This window comes from Delphinapterus leucas, chromosome 3 (assembly GCF_059928025.1).
Source record: "Delphinapterus leucas isolate spDelLeu-1000000601 "Yukka" chromosome 3, BTC_Dleu_Yukka2, whole genome shotgun sequence".
Lineage (NCBI taxonomy): Eukaryota > Metazoa > Chordata > Mammalia > Artiodactyla > Monodontidae > Delphinapterus > Delphinapterus leucas.
Window position 1 is genome coordinate 95,842,627 of NC_143131.1, and position 26,417 is coordinate 95,869,043.

The 26,417-nt window shown below is 38.3% G+C and overlaps 2 protein-coding genes across 3 annotated transcripts in view; both read right to left on the reverse strand.

Annotated features, from left to right (window-relative positions):
- Positions 1-8,294, reverse strand: part of CCDC112 (coiled-coil domain containing 112) — a 30,460-nt gene extending 22,166 nt beyond the window's left edge. Inside the window, exon 1 of the mRNA XM_022590897.2 lies at positions 8,065-8,294. Within this exon, the coding sequence (XP_022446605.1) occupies positions 8,065-8,181 (117 nt within the window). The 5' untranslated portion in view covers positions 8,182-8,294. The remainder of the gene's footprint in view (positions 1-8,064) is intronic.
- Positions 8,295-8,565: 271 nt separating this feature from the next.
- Positions 8,566-26,417, reverse strand: part of LOC115801621 (uncharacterized) — a 169,576-nt gene continuing 151,724 nt past the window's right edge. For both annotated transcript variants that reach the window (XR_016392743.1, XR_016392742.1), the window contains 2 exons: positions 25,099-25,159; positions 8,566-21,214 (listed from right to left, as the gene is read on the reverse strand). The gene's annotated coding sequence lies outside the window, so the exon portion shown is untranslated. The remainder of the gene's footprint in view (positions 21,215-25,098; positions 25,160-26,417) is intronic.

The following is a 26,417-nucleotide window of genomic DNA, read 5'->3' on the forward strand; positions in this document are numbered from 1 at the left end:
TAGGGCAGATATGCTGGCAATGAATCCTCTCAGTTTTTTAAAATCTGGGATTGTCTAAATTTCTCCATTTTTTTTCACTAAAGATTTTTACATTTTACTTGAGAAATGTGTGTAGAGAATACAATTTTTAAAAATTTGTTCATTAGCTTATAAGTATAATATAATCTTGATCATATGGGGAAATTATGTTTAGCTGAGGAAAATATGCTCCAATTCTGAGAAGTACTATACAGCTGACCCTTGAAAAATACAGATTTGAAGCAGGTGCACTTATACACAGATTTTTTCCAATAAATATACTGGAAAAAATTTTGGAGATTTGTGACAATTTGAAAAAAAACAGACGAATCACACAGCCTAGAAATATCAAAAAAATTAAGAAAAAGTTAGGTATGTCATGAATGCATGAAATATATGTAGATACTAGTCTATCCTGACATAGGCATAAGGTGAGTGATAGTCATATAAAATTAATAATGCATTAGTTTTCTTACTGTTTTATAACTTTGCTTTCAAAGAATTACATTACCGTACAGTATGCTTTTCTCTCTCTTAATTGGAGAAAGTGCCTAGCAGCCTAACATCACAGGTAAGTGGTTTTTGAAAAAAATGGAACAATGTTCCCAATGTTACATTATGAATATGATGATAATATTGTATGCCATAAAAATTTTATAATGATTCATTCATTGGTGTATAGGCTAGGCTATTGTGAAGCAAACATATCGACTATATTAGGCTACCATAAAGCAATCATATTGCTGCTCTTCATTATCAGTGCATGGACCATTATATTTGTAAATAAATATGAATTTCTTCTTCACATTATGTTTTCATTTTTGATATCTAGTGTTAGTAATACATACAACATCTAGTGTTTTGTATAAGACAATACTATTGCAGATACTGACTGGCAATTCATCTTACAAACAAATCATGTAAACTTACAGTATCGATAAGTACAGTACAGTACTGTTAATGTATTTTTGCCTCCTTATGATTCTATTAGTAACATTTTACTTTCTCTAGCCTATTTAATTGTACCAATACAGTATAATGACTATATACAGTCATTATATGACTGTATACAATACAGTCATATTATATGACTGTATACAATACAGTATAACAAAATATGTGCTAACTGACCAAAAGATCAACAGTAGGCTATTAGTAGTTAGGTTTTTGAGGAGTCAAAAGCTATACATAGATTTCTGACTATGCAGGAGTTGGTGCCTCTAACCCTCGTGCTGTTTAAGGGTCAAGTGCACTTACTTGTTCTAGTTATGTGAATTCCAGGGATGCGGACTTCTAGGAGAATTTACATGGGAGCCAATAGAGGACCTGTGCATATGTTTTCAATTTTCTATAGTCTACCATTATCCATTATATTTTACTGCCATTATATTTTGGGGACAATAGAGTGAAGATGTCCTTATAATTAGTGGCAGCAAATTTTGTAACCTAGGTTTCCATTTTATATGTTTTTTATGAAAAATAACTTGGCAAACAATAAAGTCTTTAGGTTTTACTAGGCTGTAAGGGATAAAACTATATTTTTAAAAAATTAACTCACTTAGAGCTTGAGTTAGCATGTTTCATTGGCAGAAACACTATGCTGGAAACAGAGCCTCTATTGAGATGTATATCTAATAACAGAAATCGAGGCAAATTATTTAATATCTTTAAGTCTCAACTTTATTTTTAAAGTTATTTTTATGAAAATATTTTATTAGATAAAGTCCAAGCTCCCTTTGAATTCCAATCTCCTTTGATATTTAAATTGAGATATAATTGACATATAACATTATATTAGTTTCAGATGTACAATACGATTCAATATTTGTATATATTGCAAAATGCTCACCACAAGTCTAGTTAGCATCCATTACCACAGTTACAAATTGTTTTTCTTGTGACGAGAACTTTTTAGATCTACTCTCTTAGCAACTACTGTTAACTAGTCACCATGCTGTACATTACATCCCCAGGACTTATTTATTTTATAACTAAGTTTGTACCTTTTGACTACCTTTATCCGTTTTGCCCAGCCCCTATCCCCTGCCTCTGACAACCACCAACCTGTTCTTTGTACCTATGAGTTTAATTTTTTTTTTAGATTCCACATTTAAGTGAGATCATATGGTATTTGTCTTTCTCTGTCTGACTTATTTCATTTGACATAATGTCCTCAAGGTCCATCCACATTTTTGTAAATGGCAAGATTTCCTTCTTTTTATGGTTGAATAGTATTCCAGTGGTGTGTGTGTGTATAATATTTTCTTTATCCATTCATCATTAGTGGTCATAGGTTGCTTCCATTTCTTGGCTATTGTAAATAATGCCACAGTGAACACTGGGGTGCATGTATCTTTTCAAGTTAGTGTTTTCATTTCCTTCAGATAAATACCCAGAATCGGAATTGCTGGATCATATCGTAGTTCTATTTTTAATTATTTGAGGAACCCCCATACTGTTTTCCAGAGAGGCTAATCCAATTTATATCCCTACCAACAGTGCACAAGGGTTCACTTTTCTCCACATCCTCACCAACACTTGTTATTTCTTGTCCCTTTGATAACAGCTATTCTAAAATGTGCAGTTTTGATTTGCATTTCCCTGATGATTAATGATGCTGAGCATCTTTTCATGTACCTGTTGGTCATCTGTATGTCTTCTTGAGGAAAATGCCTATTCAGTTCCTTTGCCCATTTTCCAATCTGATTTTTTTTTTTTTTGCTATTGAGTTGTACAGGTATATACTTTGGATATTAACTCCTTATATGACTTGCAAATGTTTTCTCTCGTTCAGTAGGTTGTCTTTTCATTTTGTTGATGTTCCCTTTGCTGTGCAGAATCTTTTTAGTTTGATGTAGTCTCCTTCATTTTTAGACAATTATTTTTCTGGACACAGAATTCTTGGTTGAGAGTCCTTTTCTTTCAGGACTATGAAAGAGTCCTTTTCTTTCAGGACTATTTTGACTATGTCTATCATTACATGCCTTTGGAGTCCAAGGTTTCTGTTGAGAAACCAGTTTTTACTGAGGATCCCTTGTATGTGTTGAGTTGCTTCTCTGTTGGTGCTTTCAAGATTTTCTTTTTGTCTTTGTCTTTTCTACAGTTTGATTATGACATGTCTAGGTATGGATCTCTTTGAGTTTATTCTACTTGGAGTTCACTGAGTTCCAACAATGTGTAGATTCATATTTCACCCATCATTTCTTCAAATATTCTTTTCCCCCCTTTTCTCTTTCCTCTCCTTCTGGGACTCTCATTAGCTGTGACACTTGATGGTATCTCACAGGTCTCTAAGGCTCTGTTCATTTTTCTTCATTCTTTTTTTCTTTCTGTTCCTCAGTCTGGATAATCTGAACTGACCTATCTTCTGCCAGCTCAAATCTAGTGTTGAGTCCCTCTAGTGAATTGAGTTCTTGTATTTTTTAACTCCAAAATTTCTATTTGATTCTTTTATTATAATTTTTCTCTTTATAGATATTTTCTATTTGGTGAGACACCATTCTCATAGTTTGTTTTATTTCTTTAGAAATGGTTTCCTTTAGATTTTTGAACATATTTAAAGTAGATGATTTAAAGTCTGTCTATTATGTCCAACGTTTGGTCATCTTAAGGGACAGTTTCTTTTTACTGTTCTTGTTTTTTTTAATTCTTCTGTGTGTGGACCATACTTTCTTGTTTCTTTGCACATCTCATAATTTGTCTGTCAAATACTCAACACTTTAAATAATATAATGTGGCAACTCTGAAAATGAGATTCTTTCCCCTCTCCAAGGTTGTTTGTTGTCACTGTTTGTTTAGTCACTTTTCTGAACCAATTCGGTAAAGTCTGTATTCTTTGTTTGTGTGGCACTGAAATCCCTGTTTTGTTAGCTTAGTTGTCAGTGAACAATCGGTTGGTCAAAGATTTTCTTAGATGTCTTGAACCAATTAAGTCCCCAGTCTTTGCTGAGGTGGTCTAAGTACATGCTGGAGCATGCCATCAGTACCCGGGCAAGCAGTTTAAAACTCTACTTTAGCCTTCACTTCCTGTTGCACAGAGTTTCAAGACCAGCCAAAGGTGAGAGCTCAGGCCTTCTTAGGCCTTCTCTGGTTGCATTCATTTCCTATCACTACTATAACAAACTTACCAAAGATTAGTTTACCACAAACTTAGAGGCTTAAACAACACAAATTTATTCTCTTACAATTCTGGAGGTCAAGTCTAAAATTAAGGTGTTGGCAGGATTGTGTTCTTTCTGGAGATTCAGAGGAGAATCTATTACTTCCTTACCTTTTTTTCAGCTTTTAGAGGCCACCTTCATTCCTTGGTTCATGGCCCCTTCCTCACATAACTTCACCCTCTTGCTTCCACTGTTACCTCTCCTACTGGTTCTGATCCTCCTGCTTCCCTCTTACAAGGACCTTTGTGAATATATCGCCCCACCCAGATAAACTCCCCATCTAAAGATCCTCAATTTAATCATATCTGCAAAGTTCCTTTAATCATGTAAGGTCACATATTCACAGATGCTGGGGATTAGGATGTGACTATCCTTGAGCGGGGCGGGGAATTCTGCACTCTACCACACACACACAGCCCTATTCATGTGTGTGATCTTCTAGAGGAAATCCATTTTGAGTAATCATTTAAAGTCAGAAAAGTAATGTGCTTATTACTGAAGGACCACTCCAGGCAGCCAAATTCCATAAAATACAACTCATCACAGGAAGGTCATTAGAAACAAATCAAACAGAAGACACAGCTCTATCTTGGTACAAAACCAGAACATACACTAGGTGATACGGCTAGAGATACTTCAAAAAAGTTATAATTCGGCTGCTGGAAAGATCAAGAGGGAAAGGGCATCTGAGAGGACAATCAAGAGATTCATGGTCTTCGGCCTTGAAAGGCAATGGCTGAGGAGAATTATGGACAAATTATATACAAGTATTAAAATGCACAGATAGGGTACATTATTTCTTTCCAAAATGAATGAGAAATTTATGGGATTCCACACTTTATGGAGGTTGTAAAATAAAACACAATATAAAATAGTTCTAAAACTTCAAAGATAATTATTCCAAAATAATTTAATGAAACAGTTACGGACTGAATTATCACCCCCCAAATTCACGGGTTGAGGCCCTAGATTTGGAGGAAGTAATTAAGGTTAAATGGGATCATAAGGATAGAGTCCTAATCCATTAGGACTGGTGTCTTTATAAAAAGAGGAAGAGGGCTTCCCTGGTGGCGCAGTGGTTGAGAGTCTGCCTGCCGATGCAGGGGACGTGGGTTCGTGCCCCGGTCCAGGAGGATCCCACATGCCGCAGAGCGGCTGGACCCCTGAGCCATGGCTGCTATGCCTGCGCATCCGGAGCCTATGCTCCGCAGCGGGAGAGGCCACAACAGTGAGAGGCCCGCGTACCGCCAAAAAAAGAGGAAGAGACACCAGAAAACTCTCTCTCTCTCTGCATATGCACATGTGAAGACACAGCAAGACGGTGACTCTCTACAAGCCCGAAACTAACCCTGACAGCACCTTGATCTTGGACTTCCCAGCCTGCAAAATGGTAAAAAAGTAAACTTCTGTCATTTAAGCCATTCAGTCTGTGGTATTTTGTTATGGAAGCCCTAGCAGGCTAATATAGGAACTTTAGCTACTTTGGCGGACATCTCTAATATCATGAGGAAAATTATCTCTTCTCAGGAAAACATTAGTTGGTTTCACTGTTAGAGTCAATAGGAATACTCATTCATGAAATCCTATGACAAATATCCAAGTTCAGTGCTAGGATGTAGAATTTGAGTGTATAGTGTGTATGTGTGTGTGTCTGTGTGTATGTGTATGTGGTATGTTGGGGGGAATACACAGAGGGATAACACATAGTTAAACTCCTCAAAAAGCACAGTATGGTACAGTAGAGATTCTAATTGGTTTTTTTTTAAACCCAAACACCCTTGAGAAATTCTACCTCACTACTGTTGTGACTGTCAGTCATGAGGCTCTGCCTTCCCTAAACTGGTGAGAGGGTATAAAGCAGGGTGTCTCAACCTCAGCACTACTGATATTTTTGACCAGGTAATTTTTTGTTTTGGGGGAGCTGTCCTTTGGCCTGTACCCACTAGATGCTAGGAGCACACACAAACACCCCACAGTCCACCTGCAGCTGTGACAACCAAAACTGTCTCCAGACTTTGCTGAATGTGAGAAACCGATGTCACAGTTGAAACAGCTCCACAGGTGATTCTGATCCAACACCAAGGAAGGCAAACCTCTGAGAATCACTGTAGTCGGCAAGAGTGTGCATCAATAACAGTATTAGGCAACTTGTGAGAAATGCAAACCAGGAGGTTAAACATGGTTATAAGAATTTGGAGAACAAATCATTTTCAACTAAAGTAAGCCAGAGAGACCCACCAAGAGGACTAAAACACTAGGGCCATACATTTTAAAAAAGATTTTAAAAGTATTTTAAATATATCTGAAAAAATTATATATCTATTATGTATTTTTCTGTATTTTATATTTTTTTCCTGAGACATTTGGGCCAGAGTTAGAATAATAAAAAGAAATACAGAGGATGTGTGAGAAAATTTGTCTGAGGTGGAGTTTCTTGAATTTCTTGAAACAGGTAAAGACACTGTATTTCCTTAGAGGAAGAAAATGATAGAAGCTGTCCTCAGCTCATAACAGCCTTCTTTCAGGTTTGGACTAATCCACAAATATTTAATGAGCATCTACTATGTTCCTGCACTAAAGAGGCACAGCTTTTGGTGCTGGGAATACAATAGTGAATAAACTTCCAAAAGTTTCTTCCCTCATAGAGGGCAGGGTTTACATTCCCAGGCAGGGTGGAGAAAAATTTAAAAGTAAGCATAAAATATGTAATATATTATATGGTAATAAGTGCTATGGAGAAAAACAAAACCAGAAAAGACAACAGGGTGTGCTGGGTAGGGGGATTCAGTAAGGGGAGGTCAAGGAAAGAATCACTGAGCTGATGGCATTTGAACAAAGATATCTGAAGGCGGTGATGGTGCTGGCCATGAGACCATTAGAAAAGAGATTCCAAGCAGAGGGAACAGCAACTGCAAAAATCCTGAGAGAGGAGTGTGCTCCACCTGTCTGAAGGACCACCAGGAAGCCAGTATGGCTGCAGCCGACTCAGAGCAGGGGACTGGGGATGAGGTGACAGGGAGGTGGTAGGGGCAGGTCAGAGGCCCTGTGGACCACGGTAAAAACGTTTGTTTTTACTCTGAGGGATCTGAGCAGACAAGTGTCATTACTGGACTCAATCACCTGACTGTTGATAATACTTGAGGAAGGCAAGAGTGGAAGAATAGAAACCAACTAGGAAAGTATTTCTGCTGGGGGAGAAATGATGCTGTGGACCACCACGTGAGGTGGTGAGAAGAGTGGGATTCTGGACTTATTCCGAAGGTAGAACAGACAGGAACTGCCCATGCTCTGGGGTGTGGGCTGTGAGAGAAGGAGAGGTGCTCTTTGACCTGAGCAGCTGGATCCAACAATTCTCCTTGGGGGATCCTCTGGTCCTCACTGCAGAGAAACGGGTCCTGAGAAGATCTCTGGAAACACATCAGCCTCAGACCATCCCATGTTTGACTCCTCCTTGTGTTCCCAGCGCTGATACAATAATACAGCAGCCACCAGTCACTGGGCACCGAATCTCTCTCCAACCAAGCATTGTACCAGGGGCTTCCCAGACAATGTGCACGGCTCGGAAAGCTGCATATTATCAGTTCCAACGTTTAGATTAGAAACTGAGTCACCGAGAGGTTAAATATGTTCCTATCACACGCTAGGAAGAGGCAGAGCCAGCGTTTCCACCCAGATCTTCCTCCACTCCAAAACCTCAAGAGAGGCGGCTCCGTAAAAGCAGTTAAACGCACAAGCGAACAAAGCGAAACGCTGGCGTGTGCCAGGCCCCGAGCAAAGGGCTCCCGCCTCCCGGGGCTGCGCTGCAGAGCACACCTGTTCAGCCTGGGGCCCCGTCCAGCCTCTGGCGCCTGCAGCCTCCCGGCCCACGTCTGCCTCCTCCATTTACCTGTTGCGGCACAGGCGTTGCTCCCACGCGAGTCCCGGTGGCCGCGCCCGCCCCGGCCACAGCCCCCGCTACAGCTGTGGCCGCCGCAGCCACCACGACCGTCGTCAGGGCGGCCATCTTTCCCCGCCGAGCCGCTCGGTGCGCTGCGGCCCCCCAGGCCTGGGGTGGAGGGGCTCGGGCGGGGGGAGATTCTGGCTCTGCCGGGGCGGCAGGGCTCCCCCGGCAGGGAGAACGCTGCCGAGATGTGGGGCGGGGCCGGAGCGCAAGGCGGGGCGGGAGTGCAGGGCGGAGGTGGGCCGCGGTGCAAGGCGGGGCGGGGTCGGGATCAGGGCGGGGCCCGAGCGCGGGCTGGAGCGCGGCCGGTGGCGGGCTCGGCTTCGCTGTGCTCTGCGGCGCAGTTGTATTACAGCGCACGGTATCTACTCTTTATTTGGCAAAAAGTCTTTCTCCCCGGCCCCTGTCCCCTAACCACCGGGAAAATTCATTGTTTTTCACGGTCCTACTTAAATTTATTCGTGTTATATATAGATATATGATATACATAGATATCTATATATCCATAGAGAGATATACTTTACATAATAGAACTTCTTTCTAGGTTTCTACTAAGTTCTGGTGAAACTGAGTCTAAATTTAAAAACATTATTGATGAGCCTGAACAATATATTTCACATTTTCAAACAAAACAGAGCATGCCCTACACTATCAGATATCAGACGCAGGGATGTCACACTCCTAGGACTTGGCCATTTAGAAGAGAGACTCCAAAGATACAGTGTTGGGAAGGTGGAGAAAAGCCAGAGATGACTCCTGCAGTCAAGGCATTGGCAACCAGTGGCAATTCAGCTGATTTGTGGATGCACTGCGTTTTCCTCCTTTAAAGGAATGTATTCATCCATTCATCGATTCATTAATTCAATCAATATCCAGCTGCTACTATATGCCAGACCTTGAGAATTAACTGTTGAATTAGACACACACGCGAAGTTCCTTCTCTCCAAACTTCTACCAGGGAATTCAAACAAGTAAACAAACGGGGTGTTTATCGAGCACTTACTCTGTGCCAGTACTGTTCTAAACAATCTAGTGAAGTAGGTACTATTATCATTTTCATTTCACGGATAATGTTAAGTAACACAAGACCATATACAAGTAGGAACTGGGATATAAGCCTAGCTGGTCTAACTCCAGAGACCATCCTGGTAGAGATGTTAAACAGGCAGATGGAGCCCAGGAAAGAGACTAGAGTTAAATATATGAATTTGGTCTTCATCTCCAAGTAGAAAACATCTTAAAAAGTGAATGAGATTACTCAGGGAGAGTATAAATTGAAGTCTGGGAACTGAGGCCTAGAGCCCTCCAACACAGATGACACAGACAGGAGGAGTTGACAGGAGAGGTCTGTGAGAAGGGAGGAAAGCCGGAATCCTATGGAAGAAAGTGTTTCAAGAATGATCAACTGTGTGGTCTGCTGCCCAAAGGTTGAGTGACATGAAAACAGACAGCTGATGGTTGGATTTGACAATGAGGAGGCCACTGGCCACCCTGACAAGAGCACCGTCAGTGGGGTGGTGAGCCTGGCTGAGACAGCTGAGGAGATGATGAAGGTGAGGGGTGGAAATAATGTCTTTAGACAACTATTTTGATGATTCTGTGATGCAGGTGATCAGTGAAATGAGGTGGTAGCTTGAAGATGTGTGATCAAAGAAGATACATGTGGTGTGTGTGTGTGTGTGTGTGTGTGTGTGTGTGTATGTTTCAAGCTGGGGACTAGTGGAGGGCATCTGTACCTTGGAGTCTAGGTCACAGATGGAAAGTTTGGTCTCTGAGAGGGGCACCTGCTCTTCCTTACTGGAGGGTTACAGCACAAGGTGGTTGGTAGATTTGGAGACAAAAGATGGGCTGCTCTCCTTTCCCCATGCACTAGAAGGAAGAGGGAAGCTTCCGGGTATTGAGAAGGTAAGACCTCTTTAATTTATGTACTTACCTTTCACCCAAAATGAGGTCTGTTGTCACAGCACTGTCTGAGTTCCTGTAACTGTTAGTCTAGAATAATCTGGTAGCCTCAAGGGAAAACAGTCAACCAATTACTTGAATTGAGTGGTCTCTGCCAGGGACAACACTGGATTGGATACTATAAGGGAATATATTAATAGTAACAACACGCAAGATGGCCACTTTAAGATTTTTACTGTTTTATTAGGATGAAAAATTCCAAAAAATGATTAAGAATCTCGTAAACAGAAAACCAGAGCAGGCCTTTGCAGCATGAAGATTAGGCAGCTGCCTGGGCCCTCACTTTGGGGCCCTTTCAGTGGCCAGAGCTACAGAATATATTCTCATTGTATAGTTTCATTTCTTACATTTTGTACCAGTTCTAACATTACATCAGAGGCTTGTCATTCCTTAATTTCTTTTATATTTGTATTTCTTTTCTCTTAAACACTAAAAATCTTGGTTCCTTAGAATATCAACATATTTACTTATTTGCTTTTTCTTGCAACAATTATGTCGTTTCAAATTACAATTCTGAAATTACCACTAACAGTAAACCTACTGAAAGAAGTTTGAGATCATTTTGTAGTTCTTTTTGCCCCTAAGAATATGTCCCGCACAGGATATTCAGTCAGAGTGTTGTGTTCAAGAGTTTACTGAAATTTCTCTTTTCTGGGTGGTAAAAGAATCTATTTTTAGGTAGTCAGATTCTTTTGATTGTATTTGTCTTCACTTTTAGTGTTTCCTCTATTTTTTTTCTTTATGGTATCCTTTTTAAAAACTATGTAAAACATATGTAATGTATGTAAAGTCAAAATGATATGACATATTTAAGGAAATCTTGCCCCCAAACACACCCTCTCCATGGCCTTTTCAACTGATCCTCTATATGTGACCATTTTTTATTAATTTCTGGCTTGCTCTTTTACATTTCTTTTTGCAAAAATGAGTATATATATGTGTTATTTTTCCTTTTCTCTTACAAAAACATGTAGCATATTGTATTATTTTGCTAGTGCTGCCATAACAAAGTATCACAAACTGGGTGGTTTAAAACAATAGAAATGTATTCTCTCACAGTTCAGGAGGCCAGAAGTCCAAAATCAAGGTGGCGGCACAGTTGGTTCCTGAGTTCCTTCCTCTCCTGAGAGTGAGTTATCTGTTCCATGCCTCTCTCCCAGCACCTGTGGTCACTAGCACCCTGTAGTATTCCTTGGCTGGTGGAAGCATTACTCTAGTCATTGCCTGTATGGTTGGATGGCCTTTTCTCCTATGTGTCTGTGTCTCTGTGTCGAAATTTCCCTCTTCTTATGAGGACACCTGTCATTGGATTAGGGCTCTCCCTAATCCTGTATGACCTTATCTTTACTTTATTACATCTGTAAAGACCCTGTTTCCACATAAGGTCACATTCACAGGTACTGGGCATTAGGACTTCAGCATATCTCTTTAGAGGACACAATTCAACTCATAACACACATATAATACTCTACACCTTGCATTTTTCACTTAACAATATATCTTACAACTCGCTTGACGTAAGTTCACAGAAATCTTCCTCATTTTTTTAACAGATGCATAATACTCTATTTTACTCAACCAGGCATCTACTGACAGATGTTTGGGTTATTTCCAATCTTTTGCTGTGACAAGTATTGGGGAAGAAAAAATATTCCTCTACCTTTCTAGGTTCTTCTGAGAGTCTAATAATTAAATTGACATGACACAGATTAACAGGAGACAAATTTTAATTTCATACATATGGGAGTTCACAGAAACAGGAGACTCAAAGAAATGACCAAAGCAGGCAGCTTTTATACTTTTTAGACAAAGAAACAATTAATTTGTGAAGAACTGACAAAGACACTTAGGCTTGGGTATTAATTAGTGAAGAAACTAAGTGGAATTAGTTTACACAGCCTTTTCCACCCTGAATTTTCTATCCCTGGAGGTAAAAATGTCCCTAAGTCTTGGTGCTCAGAGGTTGCCTTTCAGATGGGAAATTTATTTCCTGCTTTCAGGCGGAAAGAGGGCAGGGTCAGGGAGTCCATCTTGCACTGGCTGTTTCTCAAGTAACTTGAACTCAAAGCAATCAATATGCCAAAGTAGCGTATTTTGGGGTGGCCTGCCCTGAACCCCATCACAAGTAATGATAAGTATTTCATATTTGGGGAAGTGTATCTTCAGTGGAATTGCTAAGTCAAGTGATAAATGCAAAGGCAATGTAGTTAGATATTGTTAAATTCCTTTCCATAGAAGTTGTACCATTTTGTACTCCAACTAGCAATGCCTGAGGGTGCCTGTTTCCTTATTATTTGCCATCACAGTATTTCTTCAAGTTTTTGTATTTTGGGCAATCTGAATAGGTGAAAAATGGTATCTCTCAGTAATTTTAATATACCTTTCTCTTGTTATGAATGAAGCCTTTTTTCGTAAGTGGAAGAATGTCAGTTTTTTTCTTTAAACTGTTCACATCTTTCCCCAATGGTATTTAGTCTTCCTCTTCCCAGTTTCTTTTTTTTTTTAATAGATCTTTATTGGAGTATAATTGCTTCACGATATTGTGCTAGTTTCTGTTGCACAACAAAGTGAATCAGCGATATGCATACACATGTCCCCATATCCCCTCCCTCTTGAGCCTCCCATCCATCCTCCCTATCCCACCCCTGTAGGTCATTGCAAAGCACTGAGCTGATCGCCCTGTGCTGTGCGGCTGCTTCCCACTAGCCAACTATTTTACATTCGGTAGTGTATATCTGTCGATGCTACTCTCACTTTGCCCTCCCATCCCATGTCCTCAAGTCCATTTTCTATGTCTACCTCTTTATTCCTGCCCTGCAACTAGGTTCATCAGTGCCATTTTTTGTTTTTTAGATTCCATATATATGCATTAGCATATGGTATTTGCTTTTCTCTTTCTGACTTACTTCACTCTGTATGACAGACTCTAGGTCCATCCACCTCACTACAAATAATTCAATTTTGTTTCTGTTTATGGCTGAGTAACATTCCACTGTATATATGTGCCACATCTTCTTTATCCATTCATCTGTTAATGGACATTTAGGTTGATTCCCTGTCCTGGCTATTGTAAATAGAGCTGCAATGAACATTGTGGTACATGACTCTTTTTGAATTATGGTTTTCTCAGGGTATATGCCCAGTAGTGCGATTGCTGGGTCATATGGTAGTTCTATTTTTAGTTTTTTAAGGAACCTCCATACTTTTTCCATAGTGGTTGTATCAATTTACATTCCCACCAACAGTGCAGGAGGGTTCCCTTTTCACCACACCCTTTCCAGCATTCATTGTTTCTAGATTTTTTGATAATGGCCATTCTGACCGGCGTGAGGTGATACCTCATTGTAGTTTTTATTTGCATTTCTCTAATAATTAGTGATGTTGAGCATCTTTTCATGTGCCTCTTGGCCATCTGTATGTCTTCCTTGGTGAAATGTCTATTTAGGACTTCTGCCCATTTTTTAACTGGATTGTTTGTTTTTCTGATATTGAGCTCCATGAGCTGTTTGTATATTTTGGAGATTAATCCTTTGTCTGTTTCATTTGCAAATATTTTCTCCCATTCTGAGGGTTGTCTTTTTGTCTTGTTTTTGGTTTCCTTTGCTGTGCAAAAGGTTTTAAGTTTAATTAAGTCCCATTTGTTTATTTTTGTTTTTATTTCCATTACTCTAGGAGGTGGGTCAAAAAAGATCTTGCTGTAGTTTATGTCAAAAAGTGTTTTTCCTATGTTTTCCTCTAAGAGTTTTATAATGTCTGGTCTTACATTTAAGTCTTTAAGCCATTTGGGGTTTATATTTGTGTACGGTCTTCCCAGTTTTTAAGAGCTCTTTATCAATTAGGTGATTGTTATATAATGTTTTCATATAAATTGAAAATATTTTCTTCTGGGTTTTTAATTTGTTTAGTGACTTTTGCTTTTTTTTTTGCTTTGAAAAGTTTCTTTCTATTTTTATGTAGTCAAGTTTGTCAATGTTTTAGTATTTTCTTTGATGCTTCTGGATTTGTAATCATAGTTGGAAAGGCTTTTCTCACTCCCAGTTTATAAAGAAATGAATCCTTGTGTTCTTGTACAGTTTTACTTTTTACATTTATATATCTGGATAATTTGGATTTCATTCTGATATCCAGGATGAGATATGGATTCAATTTTACTTTTTCCCAAAAGGCTATCTAGTTATGCCAAAAATATTTATTTAAAACAGTATATTTCCCCAGTGATTGAGGTGTCACTTAACTTTTCACATATAATTGTTCTATTTTGAATTTTTTGTCTATTCTATCATTCTGTATATCTAGTTATGTATCAGTGAACATGCTTTTCTTATTTATAGGGAAATTATACAGTGTTTTAACATCTTACAGGGCTAGTTCCTCTCATTGTTCTTGTTTTTGGGTTTCCCTTCCTTTTCCTGCTTACTCATTTCCCAAAAGAACTTTAGACTCAACAGTCTACTTTAAGAGAAAAATCTCAATATTTTTAATGGAATCACATTAAATTTCTTTATTAACTTGGGAAGAATTAACATAAGTATGATGTAGAGTTGCCCTACCCATAAACAAGGGATGCCTTTACATTTGTTCCAGTCTACTTTTGCATCTTTGAAGAGTAAACATTTTAAGCTTATTCCTAAGTTTAAAAAAAATATTCTCTTGCAACTACAAGTGTGATTTCCGCTCCCTTGACATCATCTAGCTAGTTATTCTTCGGATATATGAAACTATTGATTTTTCTTTATTAGTTTTTTATGCTGCTACTTTAATCAATTCTCTTAATTTTGGTTTTATTTTTAGAATGATTATCTTAGGGTTTCCTTTTATTCTATTACATTATCTGCAAACAGAGATCATGTTATCCCTTTCTTTCCAATTCTCACACTTCTTCCATACAGGAAGATGGAAGAAGGCTGTCAAACCTAAATGTCCATCAACAGAGGAATGGATAAAGAAGATGTGGTACACATATACAACAGAATATTACTCAGCCATAAAAAGGATTGAAATTGGGTCATTTGTAGAGATGTGGATGGACCCAGAGACTGTCATACAGAGTGAAGTAAGTCAGAAAGAGAAAAACAAATATCGTATATTAACACATATCTGTGGAATCTAGAAAAATGGTATAGATGATCTTATTTGCAAAGCAGAAATAGAGACACAGACGTAGAGAACAAATGTATTCATACCAAGGGGGAAGGGGGGTGGGAGGAATTGGAAGATTGAGATTGATATATATACACTACTGATACTGTGTATAAAATAGATAACTAATAAGGACCTACTGTATAGCATGGGGAGCTCTACTCAGTGCTCTGTGGTGACCTAAATGGGAAGGAAATCCAAAAAAGAGGGGATATATGTATACGTATAGCTGATTCACTTTGCTGTGCAGTAGAAACTAACACAACATTGTAAAGCAACTATACTCCAATAAAAATTAACTTAAAAAGAAAGGCTTTCAATTTGGGTTCCCCTGAAGTCAGATCATGAAACTAGGGCTTAGAAGAGGCAAATATTTTGTTTTAATAATTATGTAGAGATCACTATTGCAAACTGAACAATGGTGAAGCAGTTATGATCCATCCCAAAGCTACATAATAATATGCTGAAAATGTGTGGAATTGCTCCAGACAGTTAGGCAAAATCAAATAGACTCTTATGCCTGGGGACCAGATTTATTCTTTTATATAGGCTTAATTATTAACAAAATATTTGTATTACTGTCTTAAATACACTAACAAATGGATAATTTTATGGTGAGCTATAGAATTCACCAGTATAAACTGACAGGTCTGGAATAAGGTTGCTTCATATTGACTTCTGAAATCAGAATAAAAGCTAATCAATAAGGGAACCCTCTTGCACTGCTGGTGGGAATGTAAACTGATACAGCCACTATGGAGAACAGTATGGAGGTTCCTTAAAAAACCAAAAATAGAACTACCATATGACCCAGCAATCCCACTACTGGGCATATATCCTGAGAAAACCATAATTCAAAAAGAGTCATGTACCACAATGTTCACTGCAGCTCTATTTACAATAGCCAGGACATGGAAACAACCTAAGTGTCCATCGACAGATGAATGGATAAAGAAGATGTGGCATATATATACAATGGAATATTACTCAGCCATAAAAAGAAACGAAACTGAGTTATTTGTAATGAGGTAGATGGACCTAGAGTCTGTCATACAGAGTGAAGTAAGTCAGAAAGAGAAAAGCAAATACCGTATGCTAACACATATATATGGAATCTAAAAAAAAAATGGTTATGAAGAACCTAGGGGCAGGATGGGAATAAAGACGCAGACCTACTAGAGAATGGACTTGAGGACATGGACGGGGGGGAAGGGTAAGCTGGGACAAAGTGAGAGAGTGGCATGGACATATATACACTACCAACTATAAAATCAATAGCTAGTGGGAAGCAGCCGCATAGCACAAGGAGATCAGCTTGGTGCTTTGTGACCACCTAGAGGGGTGGGATAGGGAGGGTGGGAGGGAGGGAGATGCAAGAGGGAAGAGATATGGGGATATATGTATACGTATAGCTCATTCACTTTGTTATAAAGCAGAAACTAACACACCATTGTAAAGCAATTATACTCCAATAAAGATGTTAAAAAAAAAAAAAAAAGGATACCTCTTGATATCCCTAATGGAAAACAAAAAAGCTAATCAATATTACTTATGTAAGGGGTGATAACTTCCTCCACAATTTTTATTCTCAAATAAAAACAGTTGAACTTCCACTGACCTTTAAATGACTATCCCCATACAAAATGTTCAATTGTTTAAACTTAACTATATTTATAGAAACTGAAAAGAGAAAGTTGTGTAAAGACTTCCCAGTCTTTCAGCTCTTTTTTTATTGTTCCTCGGTAATATCGGAGTTCCCTAATCAGACACTCTCCAACAGATTGTCAGTTCCCTGATGGGGCAAAAATATTTATTGTTGAACAATAACAACAACAACAGCCAAAGCAACAACAGTGAATCTTTACACCAAATGTAGCTGTTAAGACAATTTAAAGGTAGGTCTAGATAAAAGGAAAAAATGTGAATATTTACTTTAAAAATAATAATCCTTACTTTTGATGGCCTATCATGTGCCAAACACTCTTAACAACACACACAGCTACTCTTTGCTGTAAATAAATAAAGTTTGAGAATCTTAGTCAATAAACTTTCTAAGATAATACAGCTAGAATATGGCAGAGCCAAGCATCAAGCCTGGATCTGACTTAATAGTTAAAACTTATTTTCCTAAAGCAAAAAAACCTCCAAGTCTATTTTTCTTCTTTTGAAAAATAATTTTTTTCCTGGAGGCCAGTAGAAAATAAAGAAGATAATCACTTGTGTTTGAATGGATGTTGATTATTCTTTTGGAGGTAGTCCCAGGTTTACATCCTTCAGATCAGACTCAGGGAAATGAAAAATCTTCAGTATGGTTGACAGTTTTATGACTATACCACTTAGTCCCAATAGAGCACTTTTCCCTGAAAATTCAAACCCATTTGATGAACATGAACCTATCGTTAAAAAATTAATTTCAGAAGTTATCACAGGGTCATTCTTCTACAGTTAGATAGAAAATTAAACTCATATATCATCTATATATTCCCTTGGATTTATGGGAAAATTTTCAGGAACTCCTAGCTCACAGGAACAAAATAACTTTTCAATTAAGTATTTAAACTCTTGCTTGAGAATTTTAAATCAAAAACAGATCTCTGTATATAAATGTGGAAGTTAAGGAATTGTACATCATGAAAATGATAAAGAAAATATTACTGAACGGTTGGGACTTCTGTAATGTTTGAGATTTTTTACAATTATCATGTATTAATTTGAGCAGCTGTACCGGCTGCCTCCAGGCTTCCTTTTATGTGAGAAAAAGAACTATTTTTAAAACCAGTGCTTTTTGAATTTTTGTTACACATAGACTGAGATAAACTTAACATTTTAACACTAGCTGGTGCTTATAACACCAGTAAATGTCTAGTGATGGGCATAATCTGGAGCACAGAGACACTGTATGGCTTGCTCATGTTGGAAGGAAAATCAACAAGCGTTAGGCCATTATCAGGGAAAGACTGTAGACACCAAACCAGGTTTCCAAGGACAGGGAAATACAAGGAAGTGCCATTCTGACTTGGGCATGGAAGTAGGCAGCACTGAAAGACTGCTCAGAGGGTGTTACACAACTGTCTGCAGGAAGTACTTGGTGGAAACCTCAGTGGAATCAAAAGAGAAAGAAAGAAAGAAAAAAGGAAGGGTTTTGGTTTTGTACAAATATGTAAAGCCAAGTGTGTGCCTGACCTGGCTATTGGTCAGTGTAAATGAATAAGACATAATGACTAGTTCTTGCAGATTTCTTTCCCCTGCCTATCAATATTTCTGCAAGGACTAGTTCTTAGCTGGGGAGGCAGGGATGTTCACTTTCTTGGCAGAGCTTGGGACTGTAGCTGTCAGACACCTATATCAGAATTGCTCTCCTTCTTTAAGGCTGCCAAGCCACAGGGAGACTACCTGGAGAAGGTCACAGACAAGGGGCTTTCAATAAAGAGTAGACTAGATAACAGATTTATAAGGTAATTCTACTTGACATATCCTGAACTCTATTCACTGAAAATAGGGACTATATTTTATAACACTCATGGAATATTCACAAAGATGACCATATATTTAGGCCACAAAAACCTCAATAAATGTCAAAAAGCAGAAATAATGCAGATATAATTTTCTGGTCACGAAAGAAATCAACTGAGAAGACAGAAAGACCCTATCACATAAAATTTTTAAAATCCTGAGTCAAAGAGGATATCAAAACTAAAGTTGCAATTTAATTAGAAAACATTGGTAATATTACAAACCAATATCGAAGTAATACAGCTAAAGCCATCCTCAGCAGAAAATTAGCAGTTTCAGTAGTTACCTTAATAAATAAGAAAGAATAAAAATAAATGAACTAACCACCTAGCTGAAGAAGACAGGGGAAAAAATAATCAATAATCAAAAACGGAAAAAAGGAGAAATGAATTAAGAAATGTGAAAGAAAAAAATAATAAAATAAAAACCAGAGGAATGATAATCCTAATGAATAAATTTAACCAGTTAAGACAGATTAACCACTAGCTAAACTGATCAAGAATTAAAATTAAGAAAGCACAAATATACATAATAAAAATACAAAGAAAAGAATCACAGGAGACTATTTTTTTCGATTATCTGCAAATAAATGTGAAGATCCAGATGAAATGAATCATTTTTCTAAGAAAACACCATTTACTAAAGTTGGCAAATTAAAAATCTAAACATTAAATATTAAAAACCTAAGAAAAAGGAAAAAATTGTTAAAATGGTAGGCTCCCAAAGAGCACCAGGCCCTGAGGGCTTCATAGGCTGATTTTAGGAAATTTTACAAAATAAACAGACTCTAATGCTTTTTAAACTGTTCCAGAGCAGAGACAAAAAGAGGAAAACTTCCGAATTCTAATAACAGTAGCATACGTTTGTTACCAAAAACTGACAGCAATAACACGAAAAGCAAGCTACTGACAAAAATCAGTTATAAATATTGATGCAGAAAATGTTTACCAAGTTTCAGCAAACTGAATCCAGCAACATCTTAGAAGAATTAAAAGAAAACTAGTTCCCCCCACTCCCAGTATCGTAAGAATGATTCAGTTTCATTTCCTATGTTAGGAAGTGGTTGGGTACAGTTGGTTGGCTCACTCAGCATCTATTTCAGCCTCTTTTTAGTGTGCCATGTATACTGCAGAGGCTGGAAAGCTCAGAACCCTCATTTCCCAGGCTCCCTTGCAGCTAAGTTCCTCAATGTAAATTATGTTTTGCTAATCAGATACACTTGTGTGAAATTCGATTTCAGAACTCATTTAAATAGGGGAAGACATAGCAGCAAGGCACACATTTTGCTGGGACATATTATAGCAGACATAGTAAAACTCTGCAGCTGACAGTTCTAGCATTAGTTTTCTGATTCAGAGGTGACAGATAAGAAGGTGTGTTCTGGCAGCTAAGAATTCTGGTGGCAACTTCTCGTTCCCAGATCACATTAAGATGGTGTGTTCCTGGAGCTAACGGTGGGAACATGACTTTCTACTGTGGCAGAGGGAGCAGCTCTCTTGGTGGGCCAGTTCTACAGTGTGGATTTGGGAGTTATTTCTAGAGAGCTTGAACCTCTAGCTCTCCACTGATTTATAAGCAGCTCACTCCGTGTATTAAATCCCTTTCTGTTTTCTGCAAGTGAACTCTGAATGATAAAACAGATTAAAAGAAAGAAAAAATGTACAATTTTCTTCAAATATGCGGGAAAGGCATTTGATAAATTTCAGTATCCATAATTAATTTTTTAAAATCTTCATAAAATAGGAAAGATCCATATTTCTTAAAAGCCAGCATTATGTTTAATGAGGAAACATTAGAAGTATTCCCATTAAAATCAACAGCAATACAATTATGTCTACAGTCACCACTATTATTTAGCATAACTCTAGAGGTTTAACCAATGCAATAGGACAAGAGAAAGATATAAGAGGTATAAACATTGGAAGAGAGGTACATTTATTACTATTTATAGATAATTGTATACCTGGAAAACCCAATAAACTCAATTAAAAATCTGTTGCAAACAGTATGAGGACTTATGAAATGGATGGGTATCAAATTAGTGTGCAAAATTTAATTGCTTTCATCTATACAAACAACCAGTTAGAAAACATCATGGATATGTCAATTACATCTCAAAGTTAAAAAAGAAAACATAATGGAAATAAAGACCAAAATTGCAACAGCAAAAAAGAAAATATCTAAAAATAAACTGAAACATAGCACTTAACAAAGACAACATTTTAAATTAGTAACTCTTTCAGAGAGGACTTACACAAAAGGATAACTTTCATACCCATGCATGTCTGAAAATGCTTTTATTTTGCTCATACCTGAAGGAGAGCCTGATTTGGTAGTGGACTCTAGATAGAAAGAAATTTTCCCTCAGAATGTTGAAGATATTGTTCTCTTGTCTCTTTTATCCAGTATAGCCACTGAGAAGTCCAATAGCAATCTGATTCTTTTCCATCTGTAGCTAATCTCTTGCTTTAATTTTGAAGCTCTTTAAAAAAGCAAAAACAATAGCAAATCACTTTGTTATTTACTGTCAGAGGTTTGAGCAGAACTCAAAGCCTGCCAAATCCAGCAGAGCACTGGAGTGTTCTCTCCATTATATCTGATACCATAATGCCTACTTAATGCAGAAAATATAATGCCAAAAGTGTAAGCAAAATTAATCTTCAACCAATTCAGCTCATATTCTTTAATGATTTCCTCCCAAAGACATTTGAGAACCTCACCTTTCCTAAACTACAGAGAACTCTGCATTTCAGTTTTTATCCACCAGATGTCACCTGAGAAACAATAAACAACAGTGGGGAGTCTATATTTGATTCTTTGCGAAAGAATAATATTTTCATCTTTTATGCATAAAAATTAGAATGTTCTTGCTAGGATATACCAGCAGTAGGGATATGAAGGCACATACCAGTTAAAACCCAGACAGAAAAGTAAAAACATTTACTCTCATATTCAGATTCTCAAATATAGTCAACTGACATTCAAGTCTTTTAAATAGATTGAGTTTCCCAAATTTTATACTAAATATAAGAGTTCTTTTTAGTGAAAATTGTTAGAACAGCTTTTAATACTAATTTCTACATGATGTAAACAGTTAAAAAACTCAACTACTCATACTAGAATGTAAGCCAAAAGAATAGATACTAGTAACTCTGAAGTTCACAAACTCATTTTTACCAACAGTCTCATTCAGTCTTCGATAATCTATTATCCCCGGGTGTGTGTGACGAGACTCCTTAAATGATCTACAAACCCTGTGTGATCTGGCCCTGACCACCGTTCTTGTTTCCCACTCTTTCTCTCCTGGTTCTCCAGCTACCCTGGGCCTCATTCAGATCCCCAAATGTGCCAAGTATCCCTTTGCCTATGTTAGCAGTGCAATCTAGAGTGAACCTCTAACCCTCCCTTTATCTTATTAGTCATGATCCTTCTGCACACGGTTTGAATGTCAGTTCCCAAGGAAGCCTTCTTCGGCCACCTCCACCCCTACCGAAATTTGGATCCCTTCCTTCATTAACAGTTGTCAGCATTTGATTTGATCCAGAGAGTAGCCTCCATGGGGCACCCATATATTTACCATCTACTCATCAGTAGTGCTTAATAAATATAAATAAATTTATATTTACTTATTTATTTGTAAATAAATAATGTTTAAAATGTATTTAAAGAAAGAATTACTGAATATGGATTACAATGTTTGTACACCTCCCCTATTAGAATGCAAGTTCCATGAGGAATGAGCTTTGTTCTGCTCACTGTTGCATCCTTAGCCCAACACAAGCCCATTGCAGGCATCAATAAACATTTGTTAAATGGATCCATGAATAAATGAGTGAGTAGATATCTTCTACACAAAAAATTAGAACACATTTGGACACACATATGAAATGAGGATTAAGTTTAGACAGGGCTGCCAAACACGGGAACAAATAAATGTCTTTTTTAACAGCTATTTTTGTCCACTGGCCAAGTGGTATGCGGATGACAAAAACACTGGTTACCTATGAGGCAAGTTCTAGGTGAAATTACACTTCACTTATTTTTTTTAGTAGAAATTTTGTTTCTTATCACCCTCACTCACTCACTTAGGAACCAAGAAAAAATACAACACTAAATCCTTTCATAGGGTTTTCTTCTTTCCTGGAGAAATTACTGGAATTTGTCAAGTAGAACAGTGCAGTGCAATTATTGACTATCTCTTAGGTGGGTGCAAGGGTGAAACAACTCTTCCACCCAGCCAAGGGCTTAGATGGGGGATTTTTCCAGGCACTGCCACAACATGGCACAGGGATCCTGAATGGAATTATTCAACCAGTTATTCCACATATATTAATCACATATTCAACAGCTATTTTTAAATTGAGTAATCATTATGTGCCAGTTATACTGATTTAAGCCAGGGCTGCAAAGCCAAATGAGACATGGTCCTTGTCCCCAAGAAGCTTACTATCTTTTAGGAAAGACAGGCTTTTAGGGAAGACCAATAGCTGAAGTCCAGCATGGCCCACATAAATGCGATATACAGGGTACCATAGGAATACACAGCTCAGTGTAAATTAGATTTGGGTCGGGGGTCAAGACAGTTTCCTTAAAGAGGAGACACCCAAGATTAGTCTTCAAGGACAAGAAACATTTAACTGTAAAAATAAAGAAAAGGCAAACAGTTTTTTTTTTAATAAATTTATTTTATTTATTTATTTTTGGCTGCGTTGGGTCTTCATTGCTGCACGCAGGCTTTCTCTAGCTGCAGTGAGCGGGGATTATTACTCTTCGTTGCAGAGCACGGGCTCTAGGCACATGGGCTCAGTAGTTGTGGCACGTGAGCTCTAGAGCTCGGGCTCAGTAGTTGTGGCGCAGGGGCTTAGTTGCTCCACGGCATGTGGGATCTTCCCGGACCAGGGCTCGAATCCATGTCCCCTGCATTGGCAGGCGGATTCTTAACCACTGCGCCACCAGGAAGCCCCAAATAGCTTTTTAGAAGAGAAAATAACCTGAGGGAGAGCGCAGAGAAATGAGACACTATGGCTTGTTTAGGGAATTAGAAGAGAGTTAACTAGAAGCTAGGAGACTCTCAATGACAAGTTAATTCCTCCACTCCCACTCTCACAACCCAACCTCCCGGTGAATTTTTCTGCCTTTCCTTCTTTCTTTTTTGTTTGTGCATGAGGAAAAAATAGAGACAGTAGAAAAGTTTGCAACATGAGTGACAGATATGGCAAACGCAGGTTTTCAAATCAGCACGAGCTACTAATACTAGTTTTCTAGAGAAAATAATTGAAGCTGGTCTTAGAGACCAGGCAAAGACTCTAGTGAGAATACACTGCAACTGCAAGAGATGCTCTTGTAGCCTGGGTTGCGAGAAACCAGAGCCTAAGGGAAAAGCTGATGAGCTGCCACTTTCTAGGGAGGTATAATCTCAGGGAAACAAGAGTGAGGGGAAAAGGAGTGAGGCAGAGGCAACGTGAGGGAGGCTTCAGTCAGCCTGTTGTTGGTAACGAGTATAGCTAATGCTCCATCTCATGCGATGTGTTCAGTAAGACCAGATAAGCTATTGCATCTCAAGGCAGCCCATCAGGAGAAGGGAAGGGAAAGGAATTTATCTGTCAGCTCTTTCCCAATCCTCACTTGCCATTGGTCAACAGTGGGGCCTGTGGGGCATTAACTACCCTGGAAAGGCATGACTCAGTGTCTCCAGGCACCAAGGGGAAGCTGAGGTTATACTGCTTTACTGAAGTGGGCATTTGTCATGTTTTTTGGCTACTCATTATCTTTGGGCTTATGTTATATTTGGAGAATGTCCAAATATAGGGTCCAGGTTCTGTCAGTCAGACCCACTTGACTGAGAACTCCATGTGGAAGTGAGCAAGGTACCTCACGCAATCCATCATGGCAGGTGGAGGGAGAAGCAGCACCTTCAAGAGACCATGACCAGAGGTCCTGGCAGTAGCCTCTAGGGTCCACCACTGGGGGCAAGAGATGAGCTGCCTAGGCCTAGGGACAGTGAGGTATCCCCTAGGACCATCCTCCTATGTAAGCTGCATGTAGCTCCTGGTCTCAGAGCATCCATAGTTGATTCTCTGGCCCTCACCAGGATTCTGAGAACTACTTAAAACCTTTAATAAAAAAATTATTTTTCCCTTAAACTAGAATGTGTTTTGTTTTTGTTTTGTGAATCAAGGACCCTGAAGGATTCATGCAGCCTAAAAATAAATTTGGGGTTGTCTTTAAATTATGACATACTTCTAATCCTAGATTTGCTCATTTATGTGAAACATGTCTCATTAATTTCTATTACATATCCTATAATCAAAGAATTCTAGAGTCACAGAAAGATCCTTTTAGAGACTATTATGTTTTATCACTCACCTTCGGCTTTGAGCAAATCTTCATATCACTCCCACACCCATTTGAGGGAACGGAGTTTCTCCTGAAATAAACAAACAAACAAAAAGGCAGTTTATACTAGCTGAAATGTCTTTGTGTCAGCCATGCAGTGAGTAGGGCTGAGAGGGCACTCTTGGGAAATTTTATTTATGTGAGAGACAGGTGAAGGGCCTGCAGGCTGTAACCTAATTTAGTCAAAAACTTCTAGTAGAAAAAAAACAGTGACCTATAAATCAGTAATTTTCCTGTAATGTCTAGTGAAATCAGGTAACTATTTCCAGTGCTAAGTTTGTCCCCTGGTCTCTTAGCATTTAAATATGTCATGAATTTCCTTTTGATATGGTTTATTAATAAATTTGTAGGAAAAACAAAAATTTAAGGCAAAACCCACAGTGAAGATCCATAGTGAAAACTATGTACTGGGACCAAATATCTTTGTCAGGCATTGTCAAAATAAGCCTGTCAAATGCCTGGAGTTTGTCCAGGGGATCTGCGCAGTTCCCTTTAGGGACATAGTCAAACAGCCCATAACGCTTTCTCGATTCAAATTCAAGTTCACCACACATTTCTCAACTGAGAGAGGTCCCAGTGAAGTGGCTGAGGGCTTATGGACTCTTGAGTCCGACCTAAATTTGAATCTAGATTCTCCCACTAACCTACTAGCTGTGCAAACCTTGGGCAAATTACTTCTCTGTTTCTGTCCATTTCCTTCACCTGTCTTGGTGGGCTGTCTGTGAGGTTTAAATGAGGTGATGGCTATAAAGCCCTCTGCACATGGCAGAGACCCAGCAGTCAGCAAGTAAGGCCCTGAGTTTTCCTACACACGTGTGCTCCCCCTCAGAGACCCATCTCAGAGGAGCGCTCCATGGAGAACAGCAAAACGTATCGCTCCATGAAAGACTGGTCTTTCTAATCCACCAAATAGATGAAAAGCTTTTTTTAATTTTATAACCTCCATTTACAAAATGCATTCAGTTACATAATTAGAGCAAATGCCCAATATTTAATTTGTTTCAGTAAAATCTGGGCCCAATCCTCTTTCAATTCAATAAAAAAAAATCCTACTGCAAGACACACTTCTCATCTGTCCCACTTTGAAATTCTCACTCAAATCTGTGTCTATGTGAAATTCTGAATTCTTGCTAGAATTAATGTTCCCTAAGTCTGCCCAGATCGATGTCCAATAATTTACATGAAGAATATTAAAGCTTGGTCAAGACTATAACTCTTTCAGACAGTTTGCTTGACATTTAAAACTTCCAGTTTTAAATCTGAAATTAAATTTCTTTCTTGTTAATTGT